The 12,516-nt window shown below is 33.3% G+C and overlaps 2 protein-coding genes across 2 annotated transcripts; one reads left to right on the top strand and one right to left on the bottom strand.

The window, feature by feature from the left end:
- The first annotated feature begins 4,520 nt into the window (after positions 1–4,520).
- LOC130645409 (uncharacterized) lies at positions 4,521–6,900 on the top strand. The gene is made up of 2 exons (XM_057451397.1): positions 4,521–5,100; positions 6,319–6,900. Exon 2 carries the CDS (start codon positions 6,327–6,329, stop codon positions 6,798–6,800), a length of 474 nt encoding a protein of 157 aa, XP_057307380.1. The 5' UTR covers positions 4,521–5,100; positions 6,319–6,326; the 3' UTR covers positions 6,801–6,900.
- Positions 6,901–7,150: 250 nt separating this feature from the next.
- LOC130646055 (uncharacterized) lies at positions 7,151–12,506 on the bottom strand. Its single transcript, XM_057452190.1, has 3 exons — positions 11,617–12,506; positions 7,866–8,095; positions 7,151–7,368 (listed from the first exon to the last, which is right to left on the bottom strand). The coding sequence occupies exons 1-3, from the start codon at positions 11,688–11,690 to the stop codon at positions 7,151–7,153; spliced, it is 522 nt and encodes a 173-aa protein (XP_057308173.1). The 5' UTR covers positions 11,691–12,506.
- Positions 12,507–12,516: the final 10 nt, after the last annotated feature.

Below are 12,516 nucleotides of genomic sequence, written 5' to 3'. Positions count from 1 at the left end.
TTAATCAAAATATATATTTGCACGAAGGTAAAAAAACTACAGTTACTACCTTTTTCGGGGAAATCTCATTAAGAAAAGTGTAGAGTTGTTGGACGTAATCAACTTTGTTTTAAATTCCAAGCCCTGTTAGTTTGTTTTGTATTAAGATATAACCAGATACAGGTTCGGGTTCCGTGCCAACACAAAGAACTAGGGGTGGAAGCTTTTAATTAAAAATCACCTTTTTCCAGACTTTTCAAAAGTTGAAAAAACACTATGTATTCTACATTTTAAGTAGTCAAGCAGAAAAGTTTATCCCTCTTGTTAACCTCCGTTCGACTGTGAAGTTACAACACTAGCTTGCTTCCTTACAAACAGACGTGCTGATATTGGCCGACAAGACTATGGAGCAGTTTATATAAAGGTGAATCACTTGTCGCGTTGGTTTTTAACTTTTGTTTATCTCGCCTCATATAAATACACTTGAAGTACACCCAGCATTGGGAATAGATTCATCAACCTTTTGATTAAAAACAGAATGTACTACCATTGCAAACACTTTTTAGAGAACATAGCTTATTATGGAAGCTTCAATATAACAGTGCTTTACTTTCGAAAAAACAATGACCAAAAAGTGTTGACAGAACTTGAACAAAAATATTTTGTGAAATTACAGACCCTATTACAAGGGTGCAAAAAAAGATTGTCTATAAAAAGTAAAAAAATAAACACTTTATTTCACGGACAAGTGAGTTTTTAGGGGCGTTCACAGTGCTACTTTTTTAATATCACAAAACAAAATAGAAGCAATGGAAACGAGGTTGCAAGCTCTGGGGATGTGATTGTTGAGCCTCAGTTACAAGTTGCCTCTTTTGCTTACTCTCACACCTCTGGTCACATATTTTGTAAATATATAATTTTATATAGTCCAAAGAACATTAATTTTAAATACTTTACCTAACAGACATTACACTAAGCAGGATAAAATATAGTTTTTCACCGCAAGAAGATATGATTAATTATATTGCGAAAGATTTTTTTGAAAGCAAGACAACCGTTTCACTTATCCAATTGTCTTGCGTAATATTAACTAGCCGAAATGATGAAATACTCGTTGAAAAAAATACTCCCCTTTTATGGATATAAGGAGCCACAAAAGGTGATAAGAATTATAGAATGATGTTAAGGAGTTTTTTTTTCCTTTCTTTTTTGTTACGTTCTTTTTAGGCTTACTCTATATGACTCAAATATAAGTCTGCGAAAAATAATTGGCTTGGGAACAAAGTTGTGCACAAGACCAAACTCGTCACAAGGATATTTTGTTCTTTTTTTGAATACCAGACGACGTCTTGAAACAAAGTTGGTCTTTCATAAGGTTGTAAAGAATCAACACATAGGTTATTGAAAACACAGTTTCAAGAAACGTAGGTAATTTTCGAAGTTTTTTAATTTTTGGGTTTTTTGCTATCCATGGTTATTTGACGTAATTTTTTCTTGTTCTTTGCTCATTTTTGTTGTATTGTCGTCAGACGGAGACTCTCTAATGTTTGGATACTATTTTTATTATCATATTCTTATAGATAAACCTGGATAAAAACGCCATTAAAACTAAGCGAAATTCATAAAATGTTGCAAAAAAATTTTCATTTTGAAGCAAAGAAATACTTCGATTGTAGAGATGGACCAATTAGATTAAAAATGATTATGAGACCTAATAAATACGAGCATATATGTTTATTTGCGCCGAGGAAGATACTATAGGTGTATTGAATATCGTTTTATTATTGAACACCATATTCTTTAACATTTCGCTTATTTTATTTCCCGGCATTTTTGCGCCGAAATATAAAATGGTAGATCTCTGCATTTTAACGCCATCAAATCAGATGTTGAAAAGTTGAGAGTATATAACAGGTAAAACATAGCTAGTTTTACTGAAAAATGTAAGCAATTTCTACACAAATCTACACAAATAAGATTTAATCATGATTTCTAGCAACGTTATGTGGTTATGTGACTATTGTTTAAAGTTTTGTCCATCGTGCACCGTTATTTTTGAAAATGTTCACCTATCGTTTTTAATCCAGTCACCAGTGATCAAGCGTTGAATTCAGGTTAAACATTTAAGTGCAGGTAGACCATGTTGCATATGCGGGTTGGGGACTTTTAGTTCGCGTATATTTTAAAATAATAATTTCTGTTTTCCTATCGTTTTTAATCCAGTAGCTAGAAACAAAGTTAATGAATATGGGCGTTCGAAGCATGTTAAGTGAATAATTGTTTTGCCTTTCTTTTCACGTTAACGTATTTTAGCATTTACAAGGATAAGGTGTTTCCGAAATTTGCTTGAGTGATTTAATTTTTCCCAATATTGTTATCAATATCAAACAATTAACAACAGTAAACCCCACCCAGAAAGTAGACGCAACACCCTTTCTCCATAAAAATCCATGTGTATCAACTTCGTTCCTATTCCTACCTGAGTTAACGGACGACAAAAGATACAATGTGCCCTGGGGCTCAAGGTTGTATGTACACCTGCAAGAATGATTCCGTGCATCTTACTCTGAGTTGTCCAAGCATGCTAAATGAATAATCATAAGATGGTGATTCTACGTTTGAAAGTTACTAGCTAAGTATCATCGAGGAGAGTTAGGCGAAAGGTTTTTATAAAACTTTGGCTACGTTGAATAATAATAAAAAATAGCACGTGATCAAAAAGGTAAACTTTGTTTGTTTTGTAGTAAGGTTAAGGTTTGGCTATTGTTGTTGTTTCACTGGTTTCAAATCAATTGTTTCACTGGATTCAAACTATTTTGCTCAAAACTTAGAATTTTCCTGACTCCTAAATTTTTTTATAAGTAAGGGAAAATAATTATTTTGGCCTCGCGTTTAATTAGAATGATTACAGTACTTCTATTTATCAGATCAAAAGTGAAACAATCGTAAAACAATTTTTGCGAATTTATAGATTATAATGAATTTTTTCATATGGGGGCGTTTTTTCATTTAAAATATAACATGCTATTCTGAATTTACGATATATGTATGATTAATTCTTACACTGAATTTTCGTTAAAAGTCCTTCTTCGCTAATTCATTACCTCCTTATCTAAAACCAGTTGTTACAATTTCTTCAAATGAAATAACAGTAAATATTAATATTCTTCAGAATATTAATATTCCTCAGATCATTCATATTAATAATCTATGACAACCGATATATACCTCTAACGACCTAAAATACCTGATTTTCGATCTGTGTTTTGTTAAATGACATTCGTGATACTGTTGAACCTAAAAAACAAAATCACCATCATAACTAAACCTTCTGTTTCTACCACAAAGTGCCAACTGTAACATTAAGATACTGAAAGGGTACAAAAGATAACAAGAAATATGCAGTCTACAGCTTTTGCAATTTTTTTTTCTCTAGTTTTTTTAAAATCTTAAATTTATGTGTTTATGGACTTTGTTCTTCAACTTATTGAAAAGGAGTCCAGTTTTTATGATAAAATGAACTACTTTTCCAATGAGAAGTTATAACAAACCAACAGGAATTAAAATATCATAACCGTTTGAAATTCAAACACCATAAAGCAATTGAAATAAAAAACATCATAATTTGACTACAAGGCCTAATTTAACGTTAAATTTTTTGTGTGTCTATATTTGTTAGGCTTTTATGTCAGAGAGTACGCCTTTGCTAGGGAACTGAAAATTCAATGCTTATCTCTTATGACCTTATCTCTCGGGTATGATATTCTTTCCGAATAAAACAATTTGTGTGAATTACTCCAAAAAAGCTATTTTCGCAAGAATTAAATTTTACTAATAAGTCTGAAAATAAAATGCGAAAGTATTGTGGGAGATTTTGCTCACACACATAACCACACGGGTCGAGGTTTATTTCAAAAAGCTGTGGGCACGAAAATGGTGTTGGTTCTTAACTTTTCTTTCACTTTACCTGAAAAACGAAATCCTTGTAAAACCGCTGACAGAAAAAATTTTTTTGTTTAATTTGTAAACATCACGAACTGTTTCGTTATAACAAATTTTTTTGTTCAAATTGAACATGGGAAGATTGGGCAGTCTTTCCTTCAAATTTATATAAGTTAGAAGTGTTTTATCTAACTTGAATAGTTTTTCGTTCAAACAAGACTCCTTTTATTTTACTTACACGCCCTTCCGATCTACAAATTAACCTCACCACTACTTCCTTGCCTTTTAACGATTCCAAAGAATGAAGACACATAATTTCTCTTTTAAACGCAATATGAAAAAAACCAATGTTCGTGCGAGGTTGTCCGCGCTAGATAACATCTTCTCATGAACAAAACCTCAGAAAGACTAACAAGATAGCAAGGCCACCGTATTTACATATCAAATCACAACACTCCTTTAAAAATCCTGTTGCAAATGCCCTCTTAGTATCCCATAATGCATTGGAGCCTTGAGAAGGTCTGAATAGGTAAATTAGAAATTCAGTTGCAGAAAAAAAAACAGATATTTTGTTTACTGAAGTATTGGATCGGTTACAGAGTTAGGAATAAATAATACATAATTGATAAGGAAAGGAAAAATAAATCTTGGTGAAGATCAAATTAAAATCGAGGATATCTGTTACTAAAGCAAAAAGCAACGCAGTAAACACAAGGAAATCGATTTGTCGTCACTGAAAGCAAAATAAAACAATATTCATTTGAAAAAATAAAAATTCCTGCTGACTTTATCTGTTTTGTTATGCTATTATTTGAGCAGAAATGTAATAATAGATTGTAGGTTCGTTTTGAAATGAACTTCTTGTTTCTTAAAAACGCGTTTCTCTCTAAGAACGGTAGACATCCGGCATTTTCTTTTGTTAGAAAGTTATCGGCTTTCTTTTTGAAATTACTGTGTATTCAACAAGTGGTTTCAAAATAGGGCAGCGATAAGCATCAAGACATGAATAATGGATATAATCTTTATGAAGGTTTCCTCAGGAAGGTTTCCAGCATGGTTCATGTAGGACGTATATAGATGAAAATTATATTTAAGTTCTTTCACTTATATCTAGGGTAACGTAAAACTTGAGACACTAGAAAAACATCGTGAAAGGTTTGTTCGATTCAACAAAGTCAGGTTAGTTCTTCTTCTTCTTTTTTTTCTTTTTCTTCTTCTTCTTCTTCTTCTTCTTTTTCTTCTTCTTCTTCTTCTTCTTCTTCTTCACTTTTATTTCAGCTCGCTTTGTAATTATATAGTTGCAAGTTCGATTTCTCATTTTGCGGACTTTATATATAGTTTTGCCAGACCATTTGGGCCACTCTTTCTATAGCAATACTCTACGCATCTCAATAAGACTAAAAGGATAAATACCGTAAATCCTCTAATATACGGCAGCCCTCTATTTCACACCCCTCGAAAAAACACCCACTTTAGAAATTAAATGAACGTCCAGGGTTTTTATTAGAGGATTTACGGTATGTTCCCATGACGTTGTAACCTTTCTCATCCTTTTTTACTCAATTACTAACTTAATTTGTACTCTTTGCCGCCAAATACGTTGAATATTATGATCCGATGATATCAGATTTTTAAGTCCATTAAATTAAATTTCGCTAGGGACCTCACACAAAAATGTTATAAATAAGCCTATCTTTACAACTGTATAGTGCTTTAATAAATTTATCAAAATTGTGTTGATGACATCATCGATCTGCATGACGTCTTATTTTGTGAAGTAGTAACTGGCTGTGTAAATTGAGATAACTAGCTTTTTTAGAGTGTTACGTGATTATATACCGTATTTTTTTAAGTATAGATTCATATTCTTCTGGATACTCCTCTCTAATCAATGCATACATTATGCTATGTATTTTTTAAAAGCCCACGTGTTAATACTCCCTATTGTCTTACAATAAGCGGTTATCGCGAAAAGCTTTGAAAACACCCTATTTAAGCCGAGCACTACAGTGAAGACGAACGACCAACGATGAAAATGGTTTTGTAGGTCTTCTTAGTTTTTCAATATCCTTCTTTCACCCTTCTTCAATAAACGCTCATTCTAAAATACAGAATTTTTAATAAACGTCCAAACGTGTGATAGGGGAGATAAAATAGCGCGGAAAAAAACATAAGCTTGCGAAGCAAAAAAATAAATAAATTAAAAAGTAAAAAATAAAATTGTAAAACTCTTCTTTTTTAAGATTAGTATTCTATATTTCGATTGTTGTTTTCAGGACTTTTGCTTGATAGTGAACCAAAAGAGAAGCATTTTTGTCTTTCTAAACAAGTTTCAAGCAGTATATATGAACTGATATCAACGAGATTAGAGATAAAAAATTTCCTTCATTTTTCTAGACTGAATCATGTTGGTATATTTCCTTCTTGGTGCATGTACCATTTTACCTATATTAAACAATGCAGTCATGGGAGAGACCTATCAACGACAATCACCTGGATTATGGGGACGAAAACGACAACCTTCCGTAGAGGCTGACACGTTGGTGCAACGAAGTAATGATCTTGCGTTGAATAAAAAACAAGTAGAAGAGGGAATATGGGGAAGAAATGTACACAGCAGGATATCACAACAGCAACGTGAACAACTCAAAGGAAGAAGCGGGTCGGGACTCTGGGGGAGAGAAATATCAAATAATGCTGAATTGAGTTTAATAGAAGAAAAGAAATCCTTAGAGAACGATCGTCACATGCGCATGATTAAAAACATCCTAAATTTAATTAAATTTTACAAAGATGAAGGAGCATGGGAGATGAAGAAAGGAGTGCATGCTGTTAAAAACAGTTATTTACAAGCAGATGGATCAGGACTTTGGGGTTAAATGTTTCAACGTATATGTTGGTCAAATAAAAACTAAAATATTACATTTTTTAAGTCATTTGTTTGTAAAGTGTTGAAATAATCAATATTCTATTCTATTATTCACCGTCAATTTTCTAATTACAAAAAAACACCGTCGTTGGCCTAATTCCAAAATGGATCGTTGTAAGGCCTTTACCAGCTGATCAAAGAAGTTTTGTATTGTCAAATTATTTAAACCAATCGTAAACAACATAACCATATGTGGTAATAGTCGTTCCTTGTGAGTCCACAACAGTGATATTTCTAACGACCTCAAATAAACTTTGAATCTCCGTCTCCAAAATTTACCTTGCAGTGTACGTTGGGATTCTAATCCACCGACATTCCACTTCCGGCCGACGATCCGGCGTCTTCTTCAAGCTTATACCTCTGTGCGATTCTACTTCTAACTAAACCATCTATAGAAGGGAGTTGTCGTGGACGACGGAATTCTCCATCTTCAGGAGATTTTAATAAGTTCGTTAATCTCCTACGTTGATAATCTGAAGGTGTTGATGATGGTGGACAAGGAAGAGCACGCCTGGCACCTAGAAGGACAGGGTTAACACTGGTTTAAAATTATAATCTAAGATAGCTCGTCGACTAAAACTTTTATTATCCTACTAAATGTTTCTAATCGTAGCATTTGTACATAATTTGTAGCACTTAAGAGGACTTGTACCAATATAGTTCACATATGCACCGTTGTTCCTATATTTCTAAAATAGACATTACAACCTATAGAAATGAAGGATATGTATTTTTGGCATTGATGAAAGAAGAAAAGGGGGGGTGGGAGTGGAGGTGAAGGTGGAGAAGGAGGTGGAAGTGGAAGTGGAAGTAGAGGTGGTTCTACTACCCATTATTTTTTCGTCCTAACGCTATTAGCTTTTTAGAAATGGTTCGCAACAATGTTATAAAAAATTATTGCATTTCTGTTTTTTATGTTTCATTTTTTAAAAATATCTTTTTAGTGTCAACAGTCAATAATGGAATAGAGAAGTCTTCCTAAAAAGTGCAAAATACCAAAAATAGAATCTATTACCAGCTAAAAGATCTGTTATTTTATTCCTTGTGTTTTGATCATAATAACAAGTCAGCTCTATAATATTTCCATTCCTTGATGTTTCTTTTATTGTTACTTTTTGTCTTTCCATTTCCATCTGTTTTTCTCTTAATAATAATTCTTTTATTTGTACTTCATTTTCTCTTTCTTTCTTCTCTCTCTCATTTTGTTGTCTTTTTGCTTCTTCTTCGCGCCAAAAGTTAGCACAACTAAAGATAAAGAAATCCAATGTAACATACGACAAAGAAGTACAACCTCACCAAAACAACCATGTTTCTGAAATGTTATGATGTAAGGTCAAAGCTACTATAAAAGTTGGTCTCCATTTAACATAAAAGTGTTATACAACACAACCATAAAAAGCCTAACAAGACCTGGGGACGAGGTATACAACAGTCACTTTTACGACTTTATAGGAAACACATGTTGTGCAATAAAGGCTATTTTCCACTTCAAGAAAATTTTCCACGGAATGGACAGGAACAGAAACGTTTGCATGCGTACTTAAAATGTTTACACCGCAGAAAATTTTCTTGAAGTGAAACACAGCCTTAACGCGACATATGAAGTGTTGCACAACAAATTTTATAGATATAATATATTTTTCAATCTCTACAATTGTTACAAAAAAAACCGGAAACTAAGCTTTTAAAGTCTCCGGGGATCATGTAATCACTGTGGAGAAAATTATTCAACAAATCTAAGGACTTTTTTGGATTAAGCCAACCTCATTCACTGGGCACCTTGTATCTTTTCTGACATCATGACGGTGATCCTGATATAAAAAAGAGGCAACAGGCGCTGGTAACGAGGTTGGGATTAAGTATTTGAATATGAACTTCACATGTAGGCATGATATATTGAGCAACGCCTATTCCTGTCCTAAAGCAGACGCCACTATAAAAATAAACAGTTTGATTTGTTCTGAACCATAAACGAATTTCTTAAAATACTCTCCTCACAGCGTTACCTGCCAAAGCAGACTTTTGTATAAAACGGACACTCCATCAATCGGAAATAAAGGCTTCGCAAGTATTCTTTTTGTAGAGATTTGATAATTTTAACACCTGTACTAGGTTTTGTGCATTCACGCCAACCTCGTCCCTGGGGCATTTTGTATCTTTTTGACATCCGGAATCAGAAAAGTACAAGATGCTCTGGAGACGAGGTTGAATACACGCTAGTTTTAAAAACACGCGAAAGTACTAAACTGTACTAGAGAGTGAAGAGTAAACCCGGGGTTGGGGAGGATGGGCTTGCTTTATTCAGATCAGTTTACTGACGTGTAACTTCAATGCGACAGCGTTATTTTCTTCCAGATAAACTTATGTTATCGTATCTTATACTGTTTCACTTTAACTACCGAATTAAGAAATATATACAAATAATACCCGTATACGTCTGTCTGTCCGTCCGTCCGTCCGTCCTTCCGTCCGTCTGTCTGTCTGCCACGCAAAATGGTAGCTTAGCTGCGCGGGTAGCGAGACGCACACAATGCGGTATAAAAAGGACGGGCGAACCCGTGGAAGTTTCCACGGGCTAACGACTAGTATATACAAATTCCTAAAAAAATTTTCAAGCTTATCATATACAATTAATTTGTTTTAAGCTTAAACATTAGGCCTCAACTAAAACTGTGTTGTTTATAAAATAAAAGTATATGCAGCAGCAGTGACACCATAAAACTTAGCTGGTTTGAACATTATTTGTAAAATATACGACCTTTTTTTAAAATTGTTTAATAACCTTAGCCTATATGTATATTAATGCACGCAAATAAAGTCATACTTTTCGAATAATCGAATATTGGATGTTGTAAAATAACAGTTAAATCGAGATATTTTTTTTAGTTACAATACCTTCTTCTTAATTCCGTGATTTGGACTCACTTACCAGCAACAAAAATATTAAATTTATATGCTACTTTATATTTCTTTTCTGATTTTGATTTACAAGTATATCTCAGCTTTGGTCAACGACCTATTTGACGAAGCATAAATTTAATTGCGCATGTGATTTAGTGGGAAGAGACCTATTTTATCCACAGATTTGGTAGAAATGTGTGTTTCAGGTAACAAAGAAATGCGATTTTTCGTTTACCGAAGTATTTGTGAATTTAAAATGGCAATTTTAAGCGGCAGTATGACTCTCGTTCGACTGGCCACCCTATAACAGTGTAGTTGCTAAGCAAAGTATCTACACTTTATATTTGTAAAATGGAGATAAAAATTATTAATTTCCAGGAAATAGTCCGGAACATAGATATAAAAAACTCTCTGCTTTCTAGGCAGGCATATAAAACACTTGGGCACCGACCACCAGCATCGACGTGTTAAATATAAAACTTGAAAGTGTTCTTTGCTATTTTTTCAAATATCTCTTTTTTAAATTAGGCAAACCACAAAATTATTATTGGAACTTCAATCAACATTGATTTTAACATTGCTCAAACGAAGGTGATTCTTGCGTGCTTCGTTATTTAAAAAACTTATTAAAATTTAAGGATTAAATTCGAAAAACTTTCTTTAGCGAAATTCAAAGCATGCAAAAATTGTAATTTGTTATCACAGCTCCACAGAGCTTTCTCTGATGATTAACCGTAAAAAAGGTAGGACCCGCCCCAACATGCTGGATTCGATGGTTAACATTTTCAAAACAATGTACTAAACTACAAAAAAAATGATTTTTATAAAAGTAAAAGGAAGGAAATTTGCAAAAACTCCCAAACATTAGCCTTGCGTTTACCTTTTTTTTGGAACATTTCTGCACGAGATGATTATCAAAGGAAAATAGGCACCCAATATGTCCCTTTTCCATGGCAATCTAAAATGGGTATATTAGCTTACTAAACACTATCTCAACAAAATCATAGCTGCCATCAGAATTATTCAAAAACGCTTCAAATCAGTTCTGCCTGTAAACATACGTTTAAAGTTAAAGATACACCAACATCTGCATTCCCCACTCGAACTTTCCAGGATATTCTAAGTTGGTGTACTGACAACTGACAGCTTGTTTTTCATTTACTGCTATCTTGCAGTGACTTTCAGTAAAGAATGTGTGATCAAACCAGATGGTTTTTCTTGTTAACTTTGATTCGGGATTCTGGTGTAAAAGAAATTGGAAACAAAAATTACCCTTTTAAATTTCAAAAACGATGGTCATTTAACACTGGTATTGGTTACCATGTGGTCCCTAATGGGCAACCAAGACGATATACGAGTATACGAGTACGAATAAAACAGAGACCAGATTTCAAAGGAATATCGATCTCTTGAAAGTGACGTCACTTATGATCTCAATGTCGTCATTACATTATGGTTTTTACTTCGGAAAATTTCTAATCTAGTATTTTTTCTGTGCATCAAGTTTAATGATACGAGCGTTCTCGTTCCCAGGATTTTTAACTTGATGCCAGAGACAGTATAGCCTTACTTGAAGGTTTCGTCGCCGTAGACCTAATGTCAAAAACCCAAGAATCACTGGAAACTAGGGTGTCATTTTTATCCGAATTACATCGTTGACATTACTGTTTTGAAAATTATTTTTTTTACTAATTTAGTCCACAATCCTGTCAAGAATCAAGAACATCGCATAAATAACATGAGAAAAACTAAAATATATTTGGAGAAAAAGCCCTTTTTGATGTATGTGTATAAAAATGATCGTGTAATTTATTATTTTATTCTTTGCAGATAAATAGTATAGAAAATTAAGAATGTATACGTACTTTTCGCAACGCGTTGATTTCGTCTTTCCAACCCTTACCTTGAACGATCTCTGACAAGACGCACAATTTACCATTATTCTAATAAAATAGGTTCCAATCGAGAAAGCATGGAGATTTAAATCATTCCGAGGATGAGAGGAATTTAAAAATTGTCGTGCTGCATACTTACTTACTCAAGCGGAAACAAAAAAAATAACCGTGCATATCAACCTCATTCAAGTTTTTTGTTCTGCCATCGAGGCATTTTTTACAACCTCGAGCCCAGTTTTCTCTAAAAAATCTCATTATCATTAGCTTGGGTTATTTTTACTTATTAGCACAAGACTTTAGAAATCCACGAGAATTAATCCGTCGCTACTCGCCGCTGCCATTTTGGCTAAGAAATTGACAACATTTATTGTAATGCAGAAAGTATTGAAATCTCATTGCGTTACAGTGACTCATAAGAATGAAAAAAAAATTTCTTTAAATGTGAATCCTCTTGCTTTTTACAAAACTTGAAATTCTTTAAATTAACCACGTTGTCTCTAGAGCGGTAGTGCACATTTTTGATAAAAAAAGACCTAGAAATGAGGTTATCTGGGTAAGAACTGCGAAAGGTATATCTGAACTTGAAGAGATCGAGTGAACATAATTTGTACAAATTCATTTTGCTTTTCTCAGGTGCCAAGCTATTCAGAAAACTTCAAAAAGATACCTATTTCAGATAATCTATTGTATGTATCTATCCTGCTAGGCAAAAGCTAGGTAAAAGCATTATCGTAAAAGGTTAACTATTTTAACTATAATCTCATTCATATACTCATTTTTATAAAGTTTCAAAAAATTGACAACCTGGATAACGGTTGACAATACTCTACTTTGCTGCATGCTATAGTTTACAAGTAGTTGTCAATACTT

The sequence above is a fragment of the Hydractinia symbiolongicarpus genome, chromosome 5 (genome assembly GCF_029227915.1).
Source record: "Hydractinia symbiolongicarpus strain clone_291-10 chromosome 5, HSymV2.1, whole genome shotgun sequence".
Classification (NCBI taxonomy): Eukaryota; Metazoa; Cnidaria; class Hydrozoa; order Anthoathecata; family Hydractiniidae; genus Hydractinia; species Hydractinia symbiolongicarpus.
This window is presented reverse-complemented; position numbering and strand designations above follow the sequence as displayed.